Source organism: Pseudophryne corroboree, chromosome 4 (assembly GCF_028390025.1).
Source record: "Pseudophryne corroboree isolate aPseCor3 chromosome 4, aPseCor3.hap2, whole genome shotgun sequence".
In the NCBI taxonomy this organism is placed as follows: domain Eukaryota; kingdom Metazoa; phylum Chordata; class Amphibia; order Anura; family Myobatrachidae; genus Pseudophryne; species Pseudophryne corroboree.
In genome coordinates, this window is record NC_086447.1 from 867,337,923 (window position 1) to 867,355,402 (window position 17,480).

Below are 17,480 nucleotides of genomic sequence, written 5' to 3' on the forward strand. Positions count from 1 at the left end.
AGAAGAAGAAGAAGAAGAAGAAGAAGAAGAAGAAGAAGAAGAAGAAGAAGAAGAAGAAGAAGAAGAAGAAGAAGAAGAAGAAGAAGAAGAAGAAGAAGAAGAAGAAGAAGAAGAAGAAGAAGAAGAAGAAGAAGAAGAAGAAGAAGAAGAAGAAGAAGAAGAAGAAGAAGAAGAAGAAGAAGAAGAAGAAGAAGAAGAAGAAGAAGGACACACTGGATTTAGGCAAGTATAATTTTATTTTCAGGTACCCCGGATTCTTGGAGATGTCGACAGACTTGGAGACGTGGACACAGTCGGCGTGTGAACATAGGTAAGTATGTTTGTGTCGGCATGTAAGTAATAAAGTTTTACTTTCAAGGTGTGCGTGTCCTGTTTTTATTTGGGTATTTTTTTTGCAGAAGAACTACAGGTACCAGCGGGCCCCTTTTACCCCCGCATGCTGATACTTGTGGTTCTCCAAGTACCAGCTTGCGGGAGAGGCTTGCTGGGACTTGTAGTTCTTCTGCAAAAAACATATTCTTTCATTTTACAAAAGGCTATCAGCCCCCCATCCGCAGCCCATGGATGGGGAGGGGGGGGGGGGGGACCCCTTGATTTAAGGGGTCCCCACTCCTCCAGGATACCCCGGCCAGGGGTGACTAGTTGGGGATTTAATGCCACGGCCGCAGGGACCGGTATAAAAGTGTCCCCCGGCTGTGGCATTATATCTCCAGCTAGTGGAGCCCGATGCTGGTTCAAAAAATACGGGGGATCCCCTGTCCATTTCCCCCCGTATTTTTACAACCAGGACCGGCTCAAAGAGCCAGAGGCTGGTTATGCTTAGGAGGGGGACCCCACGCAATTTTTTTCTGTGTTTTTTTAACCATTTTTGCGCCGTCGGAAAAGTCTAAGCCAGGACGCACTTATCCGTCAATTGGTCCGTTTTTCGACAGCGGGGACTGTCAAATCCGTTTTTTATTGAATATGTCGAACTCCGGCACCCGCCGGCCGGAATTCGACGGTCGAATTGTGTCGAATTTAAAAACGGGCGAAAAAAAGCCGCAATTCGCCCGGAATTGCATATACCCCATTGTGTAACAGACACTCAGGCAAAAGAGGACAATCATAAATTGTCACACTCCTGGCCGGCAGACATTCACAGATGTGCATACACAGATATGGTGGCCGGCGGAGAGTCACAGACTGCTACACAAAGGCAGGGCCCGGCAGACACTGCCACACACAGCAATAGATAGATATTCATAGCTGTCACATACACACACAGGCAGCGCTGGTAAACAATCACAAATACACAGGCAAGGGCCAAGCAGCATACACACAGGCATGGGCTGGCAGACAGACACTCACATTTGAAAACAAAGGGCATTTGGTCCGTGTTAGAAGCAGGGGTATGAGACTCAGGGTTGACAGTGTCTAGGTCGACACGAGTTTTTCACATTTTTTTTCTTTTTAAAAAAACACTTTATCATACTTTCCGATCCACGTGGACTACGATCGGGAATGATAACCTGTGCCGAGCGCAGTGAGGCACTTTGCCTGAAGCTCGCGAGCCATGTGAGTGGACACTGTGCACTTATTAGGGTTGCTGGTCACTTTATGAAACAAATGAAAAAAACAAAAAAAACAAAAAACAGACCACACACACACACACACACACACACATGAAAAACTCATGTAGACCTTGTTCATGTCGACTTAATGTCAGTGTCGACCTAGCCACTGTCAACCCTGAGTCCCATACCCCTGCTTCTAATCTGGACCAAATGCACTGCTAACCTTTCTACATGCATCATATGTCAAAACTGTAAATGATGGGCTTATGGTGAATATAAAGACGTTTCATAGCACAAAATAAAACATAGTGCACTGGTCTAACCTGCTGCTCGTAACCACCAAATATGTACATGGTCCTCTCCAAAACACAGGCCGAGTGACCGTCCCGAGCACCCGGAATCTGACCACTCACAAGAGGAGTTGCCCACTGCTCAGTACCTATAATAGAAAGAAGATTATACCGCTTTCACATCGCTAACCCGGTAAAGAACCGGCTTTTGAACACGCTTCCGACCCGGGTCTGAACACGCTATACCCCTTTCACATCGCAGTTTGGAGCCGTGTTATTACCGGGTTATTCCCGGGTTGGTGCCTTTCACACTGAACCCGGTTCACCCTTTGAAAACATTTGTGATGTCATTATAAATGGACTTTTCTGTCTTCTATTGATGAGGTTTGAAAGGTATTACAAGGAGGGGCTGGGGAGTGCTCAGTAGTGCAGCAATCATGGCCGACACAGCACATGTCTCTATAGACTTTGTGATAGTCTCAGCTGTACTGCTCTTGGATTCAGCCTGTGAGAGGATATTTGAGCTTCTCACATTCTGTAGCTTGTTCAGCAGCTATGTTATGAAGAGGAAAATAAGAATTTACTTACCGATAATTCTATTTCTCGTAGTCCGTAGTGGATGCTGGGGACTCCGTAAGTACCATGGGGAATAGCGGCTCCGCAGGAGACTGGGCACAAAAGTAAAAGCTTTAGGACTACCTGGTGTGCACTGGCTCCTCCCCCTATGACCCTCCTCCAAGCCTCAGTTAGGATACTGTGCCCGGACGAGCGTACACAATAAGGAAGGATTTTGAATCCCGGGTAAGACTCATACCAGCCACACCAATCACACCATATAACTTGTGATCTAAACCCAGTTAACAGCATGATAACAGAGGAGCCTCTAGAAAAGATGGCTCACTACAGCAATAACCCAATTTTTTGGTAACAATAACTATGTACCAGTATTGCAGACAATCCGCACTTGTGATGGGCGCCCAGCATCCACTACGGACTACGAGAAATAGAATTATCGGTAAGTAAATTCTTATTTTCTCTGACGTCCTAGTGGATGCTGGGGACTCCGTAAGGACCATGGGGATTATACCAAAGCTCCCAAACGGGCGGGAGAGTGCGGATGACTCTGCAGCACCAAATGAGAGAACTCCAGGTCCTCCTCAGCCAGGGTATCAAATTTGTAGAATTTTACAAACGTATTTGCTCTTGACCAAGTAGCTGCTCGGCAAAGTTGTAAAGCCGAGACCCCTCGGGCAGCCGCCCAAGATGAGCCCACCTCCCTTGTGGAGTGGGCATTTACAGATTTTTGGCTGTGGCAGGCCTGCCACAGAATGTGCAAGCTGAATTGTACTACAAATCCAACGAGCAATAGTCTGCTTAGAAGCAGGAGCACCCAGCTTGTTGGGTGCATACAGGATAAACAGCGAGTCAGATTTTCTGACTCCAGCCGTCCTGGAAACATATTTTCAGGGCCCTGACAACGTCTAGCAACTTGGAGTCCTCCAAGTCCCTAGTAGCCGCAGGCACCACCATAAGGTGGTTTCAGCGTTTCACCTGAACCAACCTAGGGAGAAACTGAGGACGAGTCCTCAATTCCGCCCTGTCCAAATGGAAAATCAGATAAGGGCTTTTACAGGATAAAGCCGCCAATTCTGACACGCGCCTGGCCCAGGCCAGGGCCAACAGCATGACCACCTTCCATGTGAGATATTTTAACTCCACAGATTTAAGTGGTTCAAACCAATGTGACTTTTGGAACCCAAAAACTACATTGAGATTCCAAGGTGCCACTGGAGGCACAAAAGGAGGCTGTATATACAGTACCCCTTTTACAAACGTCTGAACTTCAGGGACTGAAGCTAGTTCTTTTTGGAAGAAAATTGACAGGGCCGAAATTTGAACCTTAATGGACCCCAATTTCAGGCCCATAGACACTCCTGTTTGCAGGAAATGTAGGAATCGACCCAGTTGAAATTCCTCCGTCGGCCTTACTGGCCTCGCACCACGCAACATATTTTCGCCAAATGCGGTGATAATGTTTTGCGGTTACATCCTTCCTGGCTTTGATCAGGATAGGGATGACTTCATCCGGAATGCCTTTTTCCTTCAGGATCCGGCGTTCAACCGCCATGCCGTCAAACGCAGCCGCGGTAAGTCTTGGAACAGACAGGGTCCTTGCTGGAGCAGGTCCCTTCTTAGAGGTAGAGGCCACGGATCCTCCGTGAGCATCTCTTGAAGTTCCGGTTACCAAGTCCTTCTTGGCCAATCCGGAGTCACAAATATAGTGCTTACTCCTCTCCATCTTATAATTCTCAGTACCTTGTGTATGAGAGGCAGAGGATGGAACACATACACTGACCGGTACACCCACGGTGTTACCAGAGCGTCTACAGCTATTGCCTGATCTGCTGAGGAAGTCTGCTTCCCAGTTGTCCATTCGCGGAATGAACACTGCTGACAGTGCTATCACATGATTTTCCGCCCAGCGAAGAATCCTTGCAGCTTCTGCCATTGCCCTCCTGCTTCTTGTGCCACCCTGTCTGTTTACGTGGGTGACTGCCGTGATGTTGTCCGACTGGATCAACACCGGCTGACCTTGAAGCAGAGGTCTTGCTAAGCTTAGAGCATTGTAAATGGCCCTTAGCTTCAGGATATTTATGTGAAGTGATGTCTCCAGGCTTGACCATAAGCCCTGGAAATTCCTTCCCTGTGTGACTGCTCCCCAGCCTCGCAGGCTGCAATCCGTGGTCACCAGGACCCAGTCCTGAATGCCGAATCTGCGGCCCTCTAGAAGATGAGCACTCTGCAACCACCACAGGAGGGACACCCTTGTCCTTGGTGACAGGGTTATCCGCTGATGCATCTGAAGATGCGACCCGGACCATTTGTCCAGCAGGTCCCACTGGAAAGTTCTTGCATGGAATCTGCCGAATGGGATTGCTTCGTAGGAAGCCACCATTTTTCCCAGAACCCTTGTGCATTGATGCACTGAGACTTGGCTCGGTTTTAGGAGGTTCCTGACTAGCTCGGATAACTCCCTGGCTTTCTCCTCCGGGAGAAACACCTTTTTCTGGACTGTGTCCAGGATCATCCCTAGGAACAGAAGACGAGTCGTCGGAACCAGCTGCGATTTTGGAATATTGAGAATCCAACCGTGCTGCCGCAACACTACCTGAGATAGTGCTACACCGACCTCCAACTGTTCTCTGGATCTTACGCTTATCAGGAGATCGTCCAAGTAAGGGATAACTAAAACTCCCTTCCTTCGAAGGAGTATCATCATTTCGGCCGTTACCTTGGTAAAGACCCGGGGTGCCGTGGACCATCCAAACGGCAGCGTCTGAAACTGATAGTGACAGTTCTGTACCACAAACCTGAGGTACCCTTGGTGAGAAGGGTAAATTGGGACATGAAGGTAAGCATCCTTGATGTCCCGAGACATCATGTAGTCCCCTTCTTCCAGGTTCGCAATCACTGCTCTGAGTGACTCCAACTTGAATTTGAACCTCCGTATGTAAGTGTTCAAAGATTTTTGATTTAGAATCGGTCTCACCGAGCCGTCCGGCTTCGGTACCACAACAGTGTGGAATAATACCCCGTTCCCTGTTGCAGGAGGGGTACCTTGATTATCACCTGCTGGGAATACAGCTTGTGAATGGCTTCCAAAACTGCCTCCCTGTCAGAGGGAGACGTCGGTAAAGCCAACTTTAGGAAAACGGCGAGGGGGAGACGTCTCGAATTCCAATTTGTACCCCTGAGATATCACCTGAAGGATCCAGGGGTCTACTTGCGAGTGAGCCCACTGCGCACTGAAATTCATTGAGACGGGCCCCCACCGTGCCTGATTCTGCTTGTAAAGCCCCAGCGTCATACTGAGGGCTTGGCAGAGGCGGGAGAGGGCTTCTGTTCCTGGGAACTGGCTGATTTCTGCAGCCTATTTTCCTCTCCCTCTGTCACGGGGCAGAAAAGAGGAACCTTTTGCCCGCTTGCCCACGAAAGGACTGCGCCTGATAATACGGCGTCTTCTTATGTTGAGAGGCGACCTGGGGTACAAACGTGGATTTCCCAGCTGTTGCCGTGGCCACCAGGTCTGAAAGACCGACCCCAAATAACTCCTCCCCTTAATAAGGTAATACTTCCAAATGCCGTTTGGAATCCGCATCACCTGACCACTGTCGTGTCCATAACCCTCTACTGGCAGAAATGGACAACGCACTTAGACTTGATGCCAGTCGGCAAATATTCCGCTGTGCATCACGCATATATAGAAATGCATCTTTTAAATGCTCTATAGGCAATAATATACTGTCCCTATCTAGGGTATCAATATTTTCAGTCAGGGAATCCGACCACGCCAACCCAGCACTGCACATCCAGGCTGAGGCGATTGCTGGTCGCAGTATAACACCAGTATGTGTGTAAATACATTTTAGGATACCCTCCTGCTTTCTATCAGCAGGATCCTTAAGGGCGGCCATCTCAGGAGAGGGCAGAGCCCTTGTTCTTAAAAGCGTGTGAGCGCTTTATCCACCCTAGGGGGTGTTTCCCAACGCACCCTAACCTCTGGCGGGAAAGGATATAATGCCAATAACATTTTAGAAATTATCAGTTGTTATCGGGGGAAACCCACGCTTCATCACACACCTCATTTAATTTCTCAGATTCAGGAAAACTACAGGTAGTTTTTCCTCACCGAACATAATACCCCTTTTTGGTGGTACTCGTATTATCAGAAATGTGTAAAACATTTTTCATTGCCTCAATCATGTAACGTGTGGCCCTACTGGAAGTCACATTTGTCTCTTCACCGTCGACACTGGAGTCAGTATCCGTGTCGGCGTCTATATCTGCCATCTGAGGTAACGGGCGCTTTAGAGCCACTGACGGCCTATGAGACGTCTGGACAGGCACAAGCTGAGTAGCCGGCTGTCTCATGTCAACCACTGTCTTTTATACAGAGCTGATACTGTCACGTAATTCCTTCCAACAGTTCATCCACTCAGGTGTCGACCCCCTAGGGGGTGACATCACTATTACAGGCAATCTGCTCCGTCTCCACATCATTTTTCTCCTCATACATGTCGACACAAACGTACCGACACACAGCACACACACAGGGAATGCTCTGATAGAGGACAGGACCCCACTAGCCCTTTGGGGAGACAGAGGGAGAGTATGCCAGCACACACGAGAGCGCTATATATATACAGGGATAACCTTATATAAGTGTTTTTCCCCTTATAGCTGCTGTATTTTTAATACTGCGCGTAATTAGTGCCCCCCTCTCTTTTTTAACCCTTTCTGTAGTGTAGTGACTGCAGGGGAGAGCCAGGGAGCTTCCCTCCAACTGAGCTGTGAGAGAAAATGGCGCCAGTGTGCTGAGGAGATAGGCTCCGCCCCCTTCTCGGCGGCCTTATCTCCCGTTTTTGTGTGTATTCTGGCAGGGGTTAAATTCATCCATATAGCCCAGGAGCTATATGTGATGCATTTTTTTTGCCATCCAAGGTGTTTCTATCGCGTCTCAGGGCGCCCCCCCCCAGCGCCCTGCACCCTCAGTGACCGGAGTGTGAAGTGTGCTGAGAGCAATGGCGCACAGCTGCAGTGCTGTGCGCTACCTTGTTGAAGACAGGACGTCTTCTGCCGCCGATTTTCCGGACCTCTTCTGCCTTCTGGCTCTGTAAGGGGGGCGGCGGCGCGGCTCTGGGACCCATCCATGGCTGGGCCTGTGATCGGTCCCTCTGGAGCTAATGTCCAGTAGCCTAAGAAGCCCAATCCACTCTGCACGCAGGTGAGTTCGCTTCTTCTCCCCTTAGTCCCTCGATGCAGTGAGCCTGTTGCCAGCAGGACTCACTGAAAATAAAAAACCTAACTTAAACTTTTTCACTAAGCAGCTCAGGAGAGCCACCTAGTGTGCACCCTTCTCATTCGGGCACAAAAATCTAACTGAGGCTTGGAGGAGGGTCATAGGGGGAGGAGCCAGTGCACACCAGGTAGTCCTAAAGCTTTTACTTTTGTGCCCAGTCTCCTGCGGAGCCGCTATTCCCCATGGTCCTTACGGAGTCCCCAGCATCCACTATGACGTCAGAGAAATTCCTTTTAAGGGCCTTTAGTTTATTGATTACCTGCTGGGAGGTACGGTGGAATCCAGAGGCTGCAAGCATCTTCGTTATGTTTTTGTACGTGATTGCATCCTTAACAGTCCCTGTCATTTGGTGGGTGATTTCCGACTCCCCTCTTATCCGTAACAGCTCCCTAACCTCATCCTCACTCCAGTTTGCCATATTCTCCAAGCACTGTAGCAATGCAGCACTGTGAATGTAGTATAAATAAAAACACACTGTTTAAAGCGTGCTGCCTGTTTATTTCCGGGTTCAGACAGGTGACATCATGCAGGGAGACAACCTATCACCTCCTTTTTAAGATTACCGGGTTGAATATAGCGGGTCTGAGGCTTTCACACTGCCAAATGAACCGGTTCTGAACTGTGTAGGATCCTTCTTTTTACACTGGTTAAAATACCGGGTTGTTTGACACGGTAAATTCATAATGGCGCTTTCACACTGCACCTCAAACCGGGTTGACACCGCTCAAACTCGGCAATATACAGGGTTATTTTTGCGATGTGAAAGGGGTAGAGTCACACAGTCACACTGAAGGCCTGCACAAAGAATAAGACATACCTGTGTGGAAGGTGTACAGCTTGTTACAGGCCCCATCAGTATCGTTACGTCCACCCCAGATGTAGATGACATCATCGATGAGTACCGCTGTGTGTCCATACCTCATATAGGGAACCATGGAGAGAGAACAGCTCGCTGGATGGAGCTTTCGCCAACGGAGCGACACTACAAGGAGAGCAACAATATATTATGGCGAGTGGCTCATCCGCCCAGACACAGGGGACGCCCAATGCCTCACTTCACTTACCAGCATTGAACACATGCACATCGATTTTCCTCAATGTCTCGTAGTCTTCTCCTGAGCAATAACCACCGAAAGAGAACACTCGATGCCCCACAGCTACTGCAGCATGATTCACCCGTCTTGGACCCCCCTCTAGGTGCACCGTCCAGCGAGGCATCCCCACACTGCATGCCGAAACACGATGGGGGATCCGTGTCAACACATCACAGCCTGGTGGTGGAAAAAGAGACGGGGTTTAAACGGATGGTGAAAAGAGGATGGATGAGGAGTGTTTTAGCAGAACTTGTTTATGCCTCGTTCCAAACATGAGCTAAACAATAGTGCAGCTATTAGGACGGGGCAAACATGAACGGGGCATGCACCAGGATGGGACAAACGTGAACAGGAAAGACACCGGCAAAGTACAAAATATTAATAGCAAACGCACCAGGATAGTGCAAACCATAATAGTCACGCTTCAGGGCAACTGATCTGTACATCTGTTACACCAGCAGCAATGAGATATCCCGGAAAATGCTGTGACGTAAGAGATGTGGCTATGTTACATAATCTGAGGGCAGATCGGGATACGCCTCCAGCATTTATTATATTATTTATTAACTGTTATTTATACTGTGCACAGCGCTTTGCTGAGAATATTCAATCATTCCCTCCCAAACAGAGATTATTCATAGTCCCTACCACACCAGTGCACAGAACATACACAGTAGGCTTCATTGTCCGTCAGAAGTCAAATGACCGAACAGCATGTTTTATGGAACGTGGGAGGAAACACGCACTCAATGCTGAGAATATACAACATACACAGATAAAGGGCCATGGTTAGTATCAAACCATGACTTCAGTGCTATGAGGCAGGAATGCTGACCACTGTGCCACTGCATCTGCTCCCTATGGGTGAAGTTTCCATGTGGTATCAGTGTTTGTGTAAAAAGAATCTGCTATCTGCGATACGCAGTCAGGAAGAAGGCACGAGGGCGCAGAAAGAGTTATTACTGATCGCACACTCCGGCGTCTGAGTATAAAACAGAAGTAAAGACACAAACTAACTGCCTTTGCTACGAGTTCATACTTGCTTTACGTGTACACATCTGTGACAAAGCAGGAAGTTATCATGTCCAAGTGAATGCATGTAACCATATCTCATGTCTTCACAACAAACTGCCGCAGAGATGAACACACTTTCAACGCAGGACAAATGCTCCATACTGGTGCCCACTGGAACTATTTTAGCTTCTACTCCAAGACCATCAGAACAGCAGAGGCGGAATCCCAATGGGTGAAAATGCTGACAACTTGAAGCTGTAAGTACGAGGGTTAGGGTCAGGCGAGATGGGTTAGTGTTGTGGTTAACCAGCATTTTCACCATCGGGATCTTGCTGCCGACACTCTGACTGGTGTACCCAACACCTTGAAATATATAAATTTTCCTCTGGTGCTAGATAGAGACTGAATTGTTGGAGATGTAAAAGCCTCAAACCCCCCCACCCCTATCCCAGGCATAAAACTGGACTGTACATGTAGTTTGTGTAATCCCGCACCAGTTCTTTAACTATAATTTTTTGTGTATACAGTTCAGTTGTATTATGGTACTCTCTGCGTTACTAAAAATATTTGGGGTTCCTCTCGACCCTATATGACCCTGTACGCAGGTGCCCTCCAAATGCTTTTGAGTCCTGGACTCATATGAAGCTACCAAAGAAAAAAGAAGAAAGAAGCATGTTCTTGGACGCACTCTACCACTAATTATTTGTTTAAAATATCTATTCTTTATTGGATATACGTTAAAATTCTTAAGGAATTGGTGAAATATTAAAATATAGTGTGAATAAGAAAAACAGAATGTGATAATAAAAAACTACTCGTTTCCGAATGGTGATCCCTCAAAGTATTATTTCAATAAAGGCTATATTGCTTATAACATAGTATCCGTGTCTTTTATTAGTGTTGTCCTATAAACAGCTTTTTAGTAAATATAACAGGCTACCAGTATTGTTGTTTGTCCTTTAGCAACAGTTTAAAGTATGCTCTCATACAATGTAGCTACTATTGCTGTTCTTGTAAATTGTAGCTTGTAAACATTGCTGACTCTCATACAATGTAGCTACTAGTGCTATTTCTTATAAACTGTAGCTTACAAGCATTGCTGGCTCTATTATAAGGATGTATCTCTGTTAATCTTTCATGCAGGGGAGATATTTTCTCCACTAATTGCCCTTAATAACCACAATTACTTGCAATTATATTCTTATATGCTGCAGTTATTAATTAGCTAGATTTTGTTGTATATTATCCAGTTGTCTGTGATTAACACGTCATCCTTTCTATATTAATCAAGGGATATCTTTCCCAACTTGTCTAGTGTATTGTCTTATAAGCTATTTAATAAATTAGCCTGTATATATCAACCATTATACTCCCATCCCATCTGAGTGATTGTATGTGTTTTTAGCAACCGTGCATACCACTGTTATTTCATTATAATCTCTCTGTGTCAGTAGTATTTTCTATTCGTTTATTATTCTGATAGTACTGATTAATACTGGAGAGTAATTAGATTAAATGTATTATGATCACAGCCCTGTATGACCTTGTAGGCTGTGATCATATGAGATGCAGGTATGCACTAGAAACCGGCCGCCCGTCTTAATGCCGCTGGCCGCACTGAGCTCAGCGTGTATGCGGGCTGACGCCGGGACTCCCTGCTCTCTCTCTCCGTCTGACGGCTTCACTCACGAAGCCGCTGCCGGCAGCGGAGATCGTGAGAGGGGGTAATCACGGTCTGTTGCTTATCTCAGAGGAGGACAACACATTTGTATTTACATTTACACTTATAGACACATTATTAGCATTTGTTTAACTTTGCTAAAGGACAAACAACAATACTGGTAGCCTGTTATATTTACTAAAAAGCTGTTTATAGGACAACACTAATAAAAGACACGGATACTATGTTATAAGCAATATAGCCTTTATTGAAATAATACTTTGAGGGATCACCATTCGGAAACGAGTAGTTTTTTATTATCACATTCTGTTTTTCTTATTCACACTATATTTTAATATTTCACCAATTCCTTAAGAATTTTAACGTATATCCAATAAAGAATAGATATTTTAAACAAATAATTAGTGGTAGAGTGTGTCCAAGAAAATGCTTCTTTCTTCTTTTTTCTTTGATAAAACTGGACTGACCTAAGAATATCACACCTACACTGCCAGTCCCCTGAGCTCACGGAGACAGCAGCTCCTTAAGAGGAGATTAAGAGCAGTCATCCGAGGTGGAGGACTACACCTGGAATTCCATACAGCAAAGCCCTTCTGACCCACAGCAGGTTTTTAGTCCACCCTGAGCTCTTCTTAGGACACATGGTTTGACAGGTGTACCTCCCGCCAATAGATAGGACAAAATAAAACCCCTACTGCCCAGCCAGACATCTTCAGCCTAACTCAAGAAATCCCTTGTAGAGAGATCTTGGCTTTCTCACTCTGGGCCCGATTAGAAGGTGGACACATGAAACATGTTGCATGCAAACAAACTATGGGGCTAATTCAGACCTGATCGCTAGCAGGCGATTTTTGCACTGCTGCAGTCAGATAGTCGCCACCTACAGGAGGAGTGTATTTTAGCTGTGCAAGTGTGTGAACGCATGTGTAGCAGAGCCGTACAAACAGATCTTGTGCAGTCTCTGCACAGCCCAGGACTTACTCAGCCGCTGCGATCACTTCAGCCTGTCTGGGACCGGAATTGAAGTCAGGATCCCTCCCTGCAAACGCATGGACACGCCTGCATTTTTCCAACCCCTCCCTGAAAACGGTCAGTTGCCACCCAGAAACGCCTTCTTCCTGTCAATCTCCTTGCGATCACCTGTGCGAACGGATCAGTCGCACAAAGCCATTGCGGTGCGGTGATCCGCTTTGTACCTGTGCAATGCGCCTGTGCATTGTGGTGCATACGCAGTTCGGACTTGATCGCAGGCTGTGAGAAAACGCAGCCTAGCGATCAGGTCTGAATTACAAGGAAAAAACGAACGAGAGAGCGCTATTCGGCGGCTTCCTCAGTGTCATGACACTGAGGAAGCCGCCGATGCTTGCGAGTAGGCGGGGAAACGCATCTGTCAGCATCTCCGTTTGCATACTACAGCGGACAATCTTTATCAGCCGGCCAGCTGAGCTCTATCCCCACAGCAGAGGGGACGCCTCTTCAATCACCTGCCCATGGACTCCGGATAAGGCCGAGAGTATCTGCACCGGCCGGGAGGGAAAAAGTCACCGCACCGTGGAAAAAGCAGACACTTGTCTTACTCCGTTAAAAGGCTACCCGTGAAAGATTAGCCAGGAGGACCGTCAATTGCATTGTGACTGAACAGAGGCGTTTGTACGGTACACAAATCTATCATACATCACTGCGGGACAGTGATTATCTTTCATAATCAGCTGTTGTATGAACTGCTTTAAATATCACTAAACAAGCTGATATTAAAACTGCCTAACTCATTGTTATTAACACGTGTTTTATTAACCAGATCAATGGACATATGGACATAAGTACCATATAATATTGCTACAAAGGTCCACTGTTAACCTGGGTAAATTATTACAATGTATCTGAATATAACAGTTCGTTACATGTTTTGCACATAATATCTGTCTCACCAGAGAGACGTAACAAGCTAGAGTTGCTGTGGTTATAACCCAAATGTGCATATGAAATTAAGCATTTAGAGCATAAATATTGTTTTTATTGTGATATTTTATTGATTTGTTGTATTGCCGGCCGGCACCTTAAGTATATAATGTGCATTTGAGATATATTAATATTTAAGAAAAAATAAAATCCACATTAGATGTGAATAGCGCTCTCTCGTTCGGTTTTTCCTTTTCATTTTCTATTGTAGGGGTAAAATACCAATTGCCCCTGAGAGAGCAGCATACACACCTATTTAAATCACAGCGCCAGGAATCTTTCTTGTTCTGAGGTCTGAATTACCCCCTATAGGATTAATTCAGACCTGATCAAAGCAGCAAATGTTTTAGCTAATGGGCAAAACCATGTGCACTGCAAGGGGAGGGGGGGGGGGGGGCAGATATAACATGTACAGAGAGAGTTAGATTTGGGTGTGGTGTGTTCAAAATGAAATCTAAATTGCAGTGTAAAAATAAAGCAGTCAGTATTTATTACCCTGTACAGAAACAAAATAACCCACCCAAATCTAACTCTCTCTGCACATGTTATATCTGCCCCCCCCCTGCAGTGCACATGGTTTTGCCCATTAGCTAACAAATTTGCTGCTGCGATCAACTCTGAATTACCCCTTATGTTTTAAGTCTGCACATGCGTCCAAGTCTCATTTTGTGCATTCCTCCCGATGGATAACGCTCAGCGACGCATAACGGATTTGGATGCAGAGTGGATTTCAGTGGGCGTTCCTGGGAGGTAACAGGGGGGTGGGTAGTCAGACATGGGCATGTCGCACACAGAGGCTGCGTCTAAAGACACAAAGCCACTTACACCATGAACTGCACCTGGTACAAATTTTTAATGGTGTGAGACGGATTTGCGCCACGGTCAGCGGGCGCCTCAGAATTAAGTTAACCGGCCGCAGCTTTAGCATAAATATGCAAACGCGAAAGACATAAACTCATCTATGTCTAGTGTTCATTCTAGCACCCCGCATCTGTCACAACCCATGCAGTTCCTCTTGTCTGCCTGTGGTGTCGGTCTCTGCTCTGGTGCTTCAAGTACACTCTGACCTGTATCTCAGCGCTGAGCTACAGACCAGAGTGAGTGCGCTGAGCTACAGACCAGAGTCAGTGCGCCGAGATACAGACGCAGAGAAGCACCAGAGCAGAGAGCACTCTACGTTTATAAGGAAACCGATCCGGGTTGCGGTCGACATGTTTATTAGGTCGACAGGTCAAAAGGTCGACATGAGTTTTTCACAATTTTTTTTCCATTTTTTTTACCTTTTTCATACTTTACGATCCACGTGGACTACTAATGGGAACGGTAATCTGTGCCCACCGCATTGGAACGAGGCACCTTGCCCGAAGCTTGCGAGCCATGCGAAGGGACGCGGTGCACTAATTGAGGCACTGTACAAAGAAAACAACACCAAAAACAGTCAAAATAACCATGTCGACCTAGACACCCTGTCGACCTTTAGTGGTTGACCCAACGGCTGGAAAACAAACCTAAACCCTCAGTTTGCACCACGATTCATATCACAATCTTTGTTACATGCTGCGTTTGGTGCATTATGACAGGAGCAGTCTGTCTTGAAGGCTTAGTTTCAGTCATTCTGGGATGTGTTTTGGGGAAGTAGCAGCTTCTTCCTGCCTCCCCTTCATGTGACTGCACAGTCTAAGGTGGGTACACACTAGGCCACGTGCTCCTTGAGCGATGTCGCCTAGTGTTTCCCCTCCTGGGCCAGGCACACACACTGAGCCTAATTCAGACCTGATCGCTGCTGTGTGTTATTGCACAGCAGCCGACTAGGTCTGAACTGCACATGCACCGATGCATTGCAGACAGGCGATGACTGTCACAGCCCTGCGATCGCCTCTGCCTGATTGACAGGTAGAGGCGGTCGCTGGGCGGGAGGAAGCGGGCCAGCGGCGTTTGGCCACCATTTAGGGAGCATGGTCCGGGCAACGGCCGTGCCCGGACCGTTAGGTGGGACGGGCCGCGGCGGCTGCGTGACGTCACACACAGCCGCCGCAACCCTCACAGCGATGAGCAGTACCTGTGCTGGCAGGGAGCTACTCCTAAAGTACAAACGCTGCAATGCTTTTGTACTTGTGCTGGGGGGGGGGGAAGAGTCAGGCCTGACATGCAGGGCGGACTATCCCTGTGCTGGGCCTGGTCTGTGGGTGACTGCCAGGGCACCTCTCCTGAGAAGGTCAGTGACAGACTACAGTATCCTCCAAGGGTAAGTAATAAGGATACCAAGGGGTCAGATAATGAAGGAACACAGTTACTGGGATGAAGGAGTGCAGGTAGTAAAGGGCATGGCAAAACCAAGATGGAGGGGGGCAGATAATGGGGGTGGGGAAGGCAGATAAAGAGCAGCCCCTACTATAGGAATAGAGGGTGCAGATGTGGGCACACAGTCTCCAGTACTGAGGGCGGCAGTCACCCACATTTGCCTTATTTGGGATCTGGGTGAGGTGGAACATACATCCACCTGCCTGGATCATGTGACACATGCAGTACACACACAGGTGACACCTGCAGCACACACATACACAGTACACAGAGCGCAGGGAAGACACATAACAATGACATGCAGCGTGGCAAAGCCCAAGCGCATGGACACGGGTTACAGCACGTGACTCTGCATGAAACGGGTCACCCAGACATCACCTGGCGGCCTCTACTCCCAGCGCTGGCTGCTATTCCACCTCCATCCGGAAAGCTCCTCTTCCGCCACACTCTGCCGGAAGTGACCCACTGCTACTGCCGACCTCTTTCGGAAGTAACCTATGTACCCACTTTCACACTATGCCGGAAGTGACTCACACTAAGTGACACACTCTGCCGGAAGTGATCTACACCCAGTGCCACACTCTACCGGAAGTGGCGCACAGATACGTTTCGCACTCTGCCGAAATAGACATGTGTTTAGACATTTTGCCGAAGTCCTACGCTGACTATATTCCTAAACCTGGAGACAGAAGTAATGGCAAAATGGCAACCGGAAGTTGTTTTCAGCAAGCGCCGGAAGTAGCGTTTGTATTTTTTTCCGAGGTACTCGGCTTCCGGAGAGCCTAGTCTCAGATAATACCGCGGTACTAGTACTCCAGTTACAGCCGGAGTACCGGCCCAGCAGCAGCAGGTGAGTGCAGACAGTGGAGGATGAGGCTAATGACTTGTGTGCTGTGAGGAGGCCAGAGTACCAGCCAGGATGAGGGGGATCCTGCCACAGGAGGGTCCCAGAGACTGGACCTGTCCCTCGGTAGATGCTAGAATCAAGTGGGCTAAGGGACCTTTTCCGTAAGGGGGAGGAGTTACGACGCAAGGGGGAGGAGCTAGGCCAGCGGGATAGTTCCTCTACTATCCACGCCACCAACTATTACCTTTAGTAATTAGGTGGTGAGCGGAGCGAGCCACCGTGCCCGAAGCGTGGCGAGCGAACCTGTCCCTCAGGGTTGAGGCTAGATCCAAGTGGCCTAAGGGACCTTTTCCGTCAGGGGGAGGAGCCACGACACAAGGGGGAGGAGCTACGCCAGCGGTACAGTTGCTCTAGTATCCACACCACCAACTATTACCTTTAGTAATTAGGTGGCGATAGAACCAACCCTGTCCTCAGTGTATACTCAGTCTTACTGTGTAATGCCTCCATGGTGAGGTGCTTCCAGTGCCCTGTGCTGCCCTGGCAATAATACAGGCTCTATGGCAAACTGCCAGGAGCACTGTGCATGGTGGTGATAAGGAGGCGATGGCGCAGACCTGTGCGGTACCAGCGAGCACGTTACCTCCCTTGGAAGATTCTGGATTTCCTGACTACGTATGCGTTGCAGAGCGACACACAATTTCCAACAGGCCCCAGAACCAACCTATCAATTGTGATCTCTCGTAGGAACCCACCGGGAAAAATTACATGGAACCTGGTAGATAATAAGGGGAAGATCTATCAAACCTTCTAAAGAGAAGTTGCCGTAGCAACCAATCATCATCTAGCTATCATTTATCTATTGTTGCGGTCCTTAACCT

General features: G+C 47.6%; 2 protein-coding genes across 2 annotated transcripts in view; one reads left to right on the plus strand and one right to left on the minus strand.

Moving 5' to 3' along the window:
• KLHDC3 (kelch domain containing 3) overlaps positions 1-16,237 on the minus strand; it is a 45,910-nt gene extending 29,673 nt beyond the window's left edge. The window contains exons 1-5 of the mRNA XM_063919407.1: positions 16,131-16,237; positions 8,768-8,974; positions 8,521-8,685; positions 1,792-1,992; positions 1,509-1,592 (exon numbers count right to left, since the gene is read on the minus strand). Of these exons, the coding sequence (XP_063775477.1) occupies positions 1,509-1,592; positions 1,792-1,992; positions 8,521-8,685; positions 8,768-8,921 (604 nt within the window). The 5' untranslated portion in view covers positions 8,922-8,974; positions 16,131-16,237. The remainder of the gene's footprint in view (positions 1-1,508; positions 1,593-1,791; positions 1,993-8,520; positions 8,686-8,767; positions 8,975-16,130) is intronic.
• A 224-nt stretch (positions 16,238-16,461) lies between these two features.
• Positions 16,462-17,480, plus strand: part of MEA1 (male-enhanced antigen 1) — a 42,349-nt gene continuing 41,330 nt past the window's right edge. The window contains exon 1 of the mRNA XM_063918738.1: positions 16,462-16,602. The gene's annotated coding sequence lies outside the window, so the exon portion shown is untranslated. The remainder of the gene's footprint in view (positions 16,603-17,480) is intronic.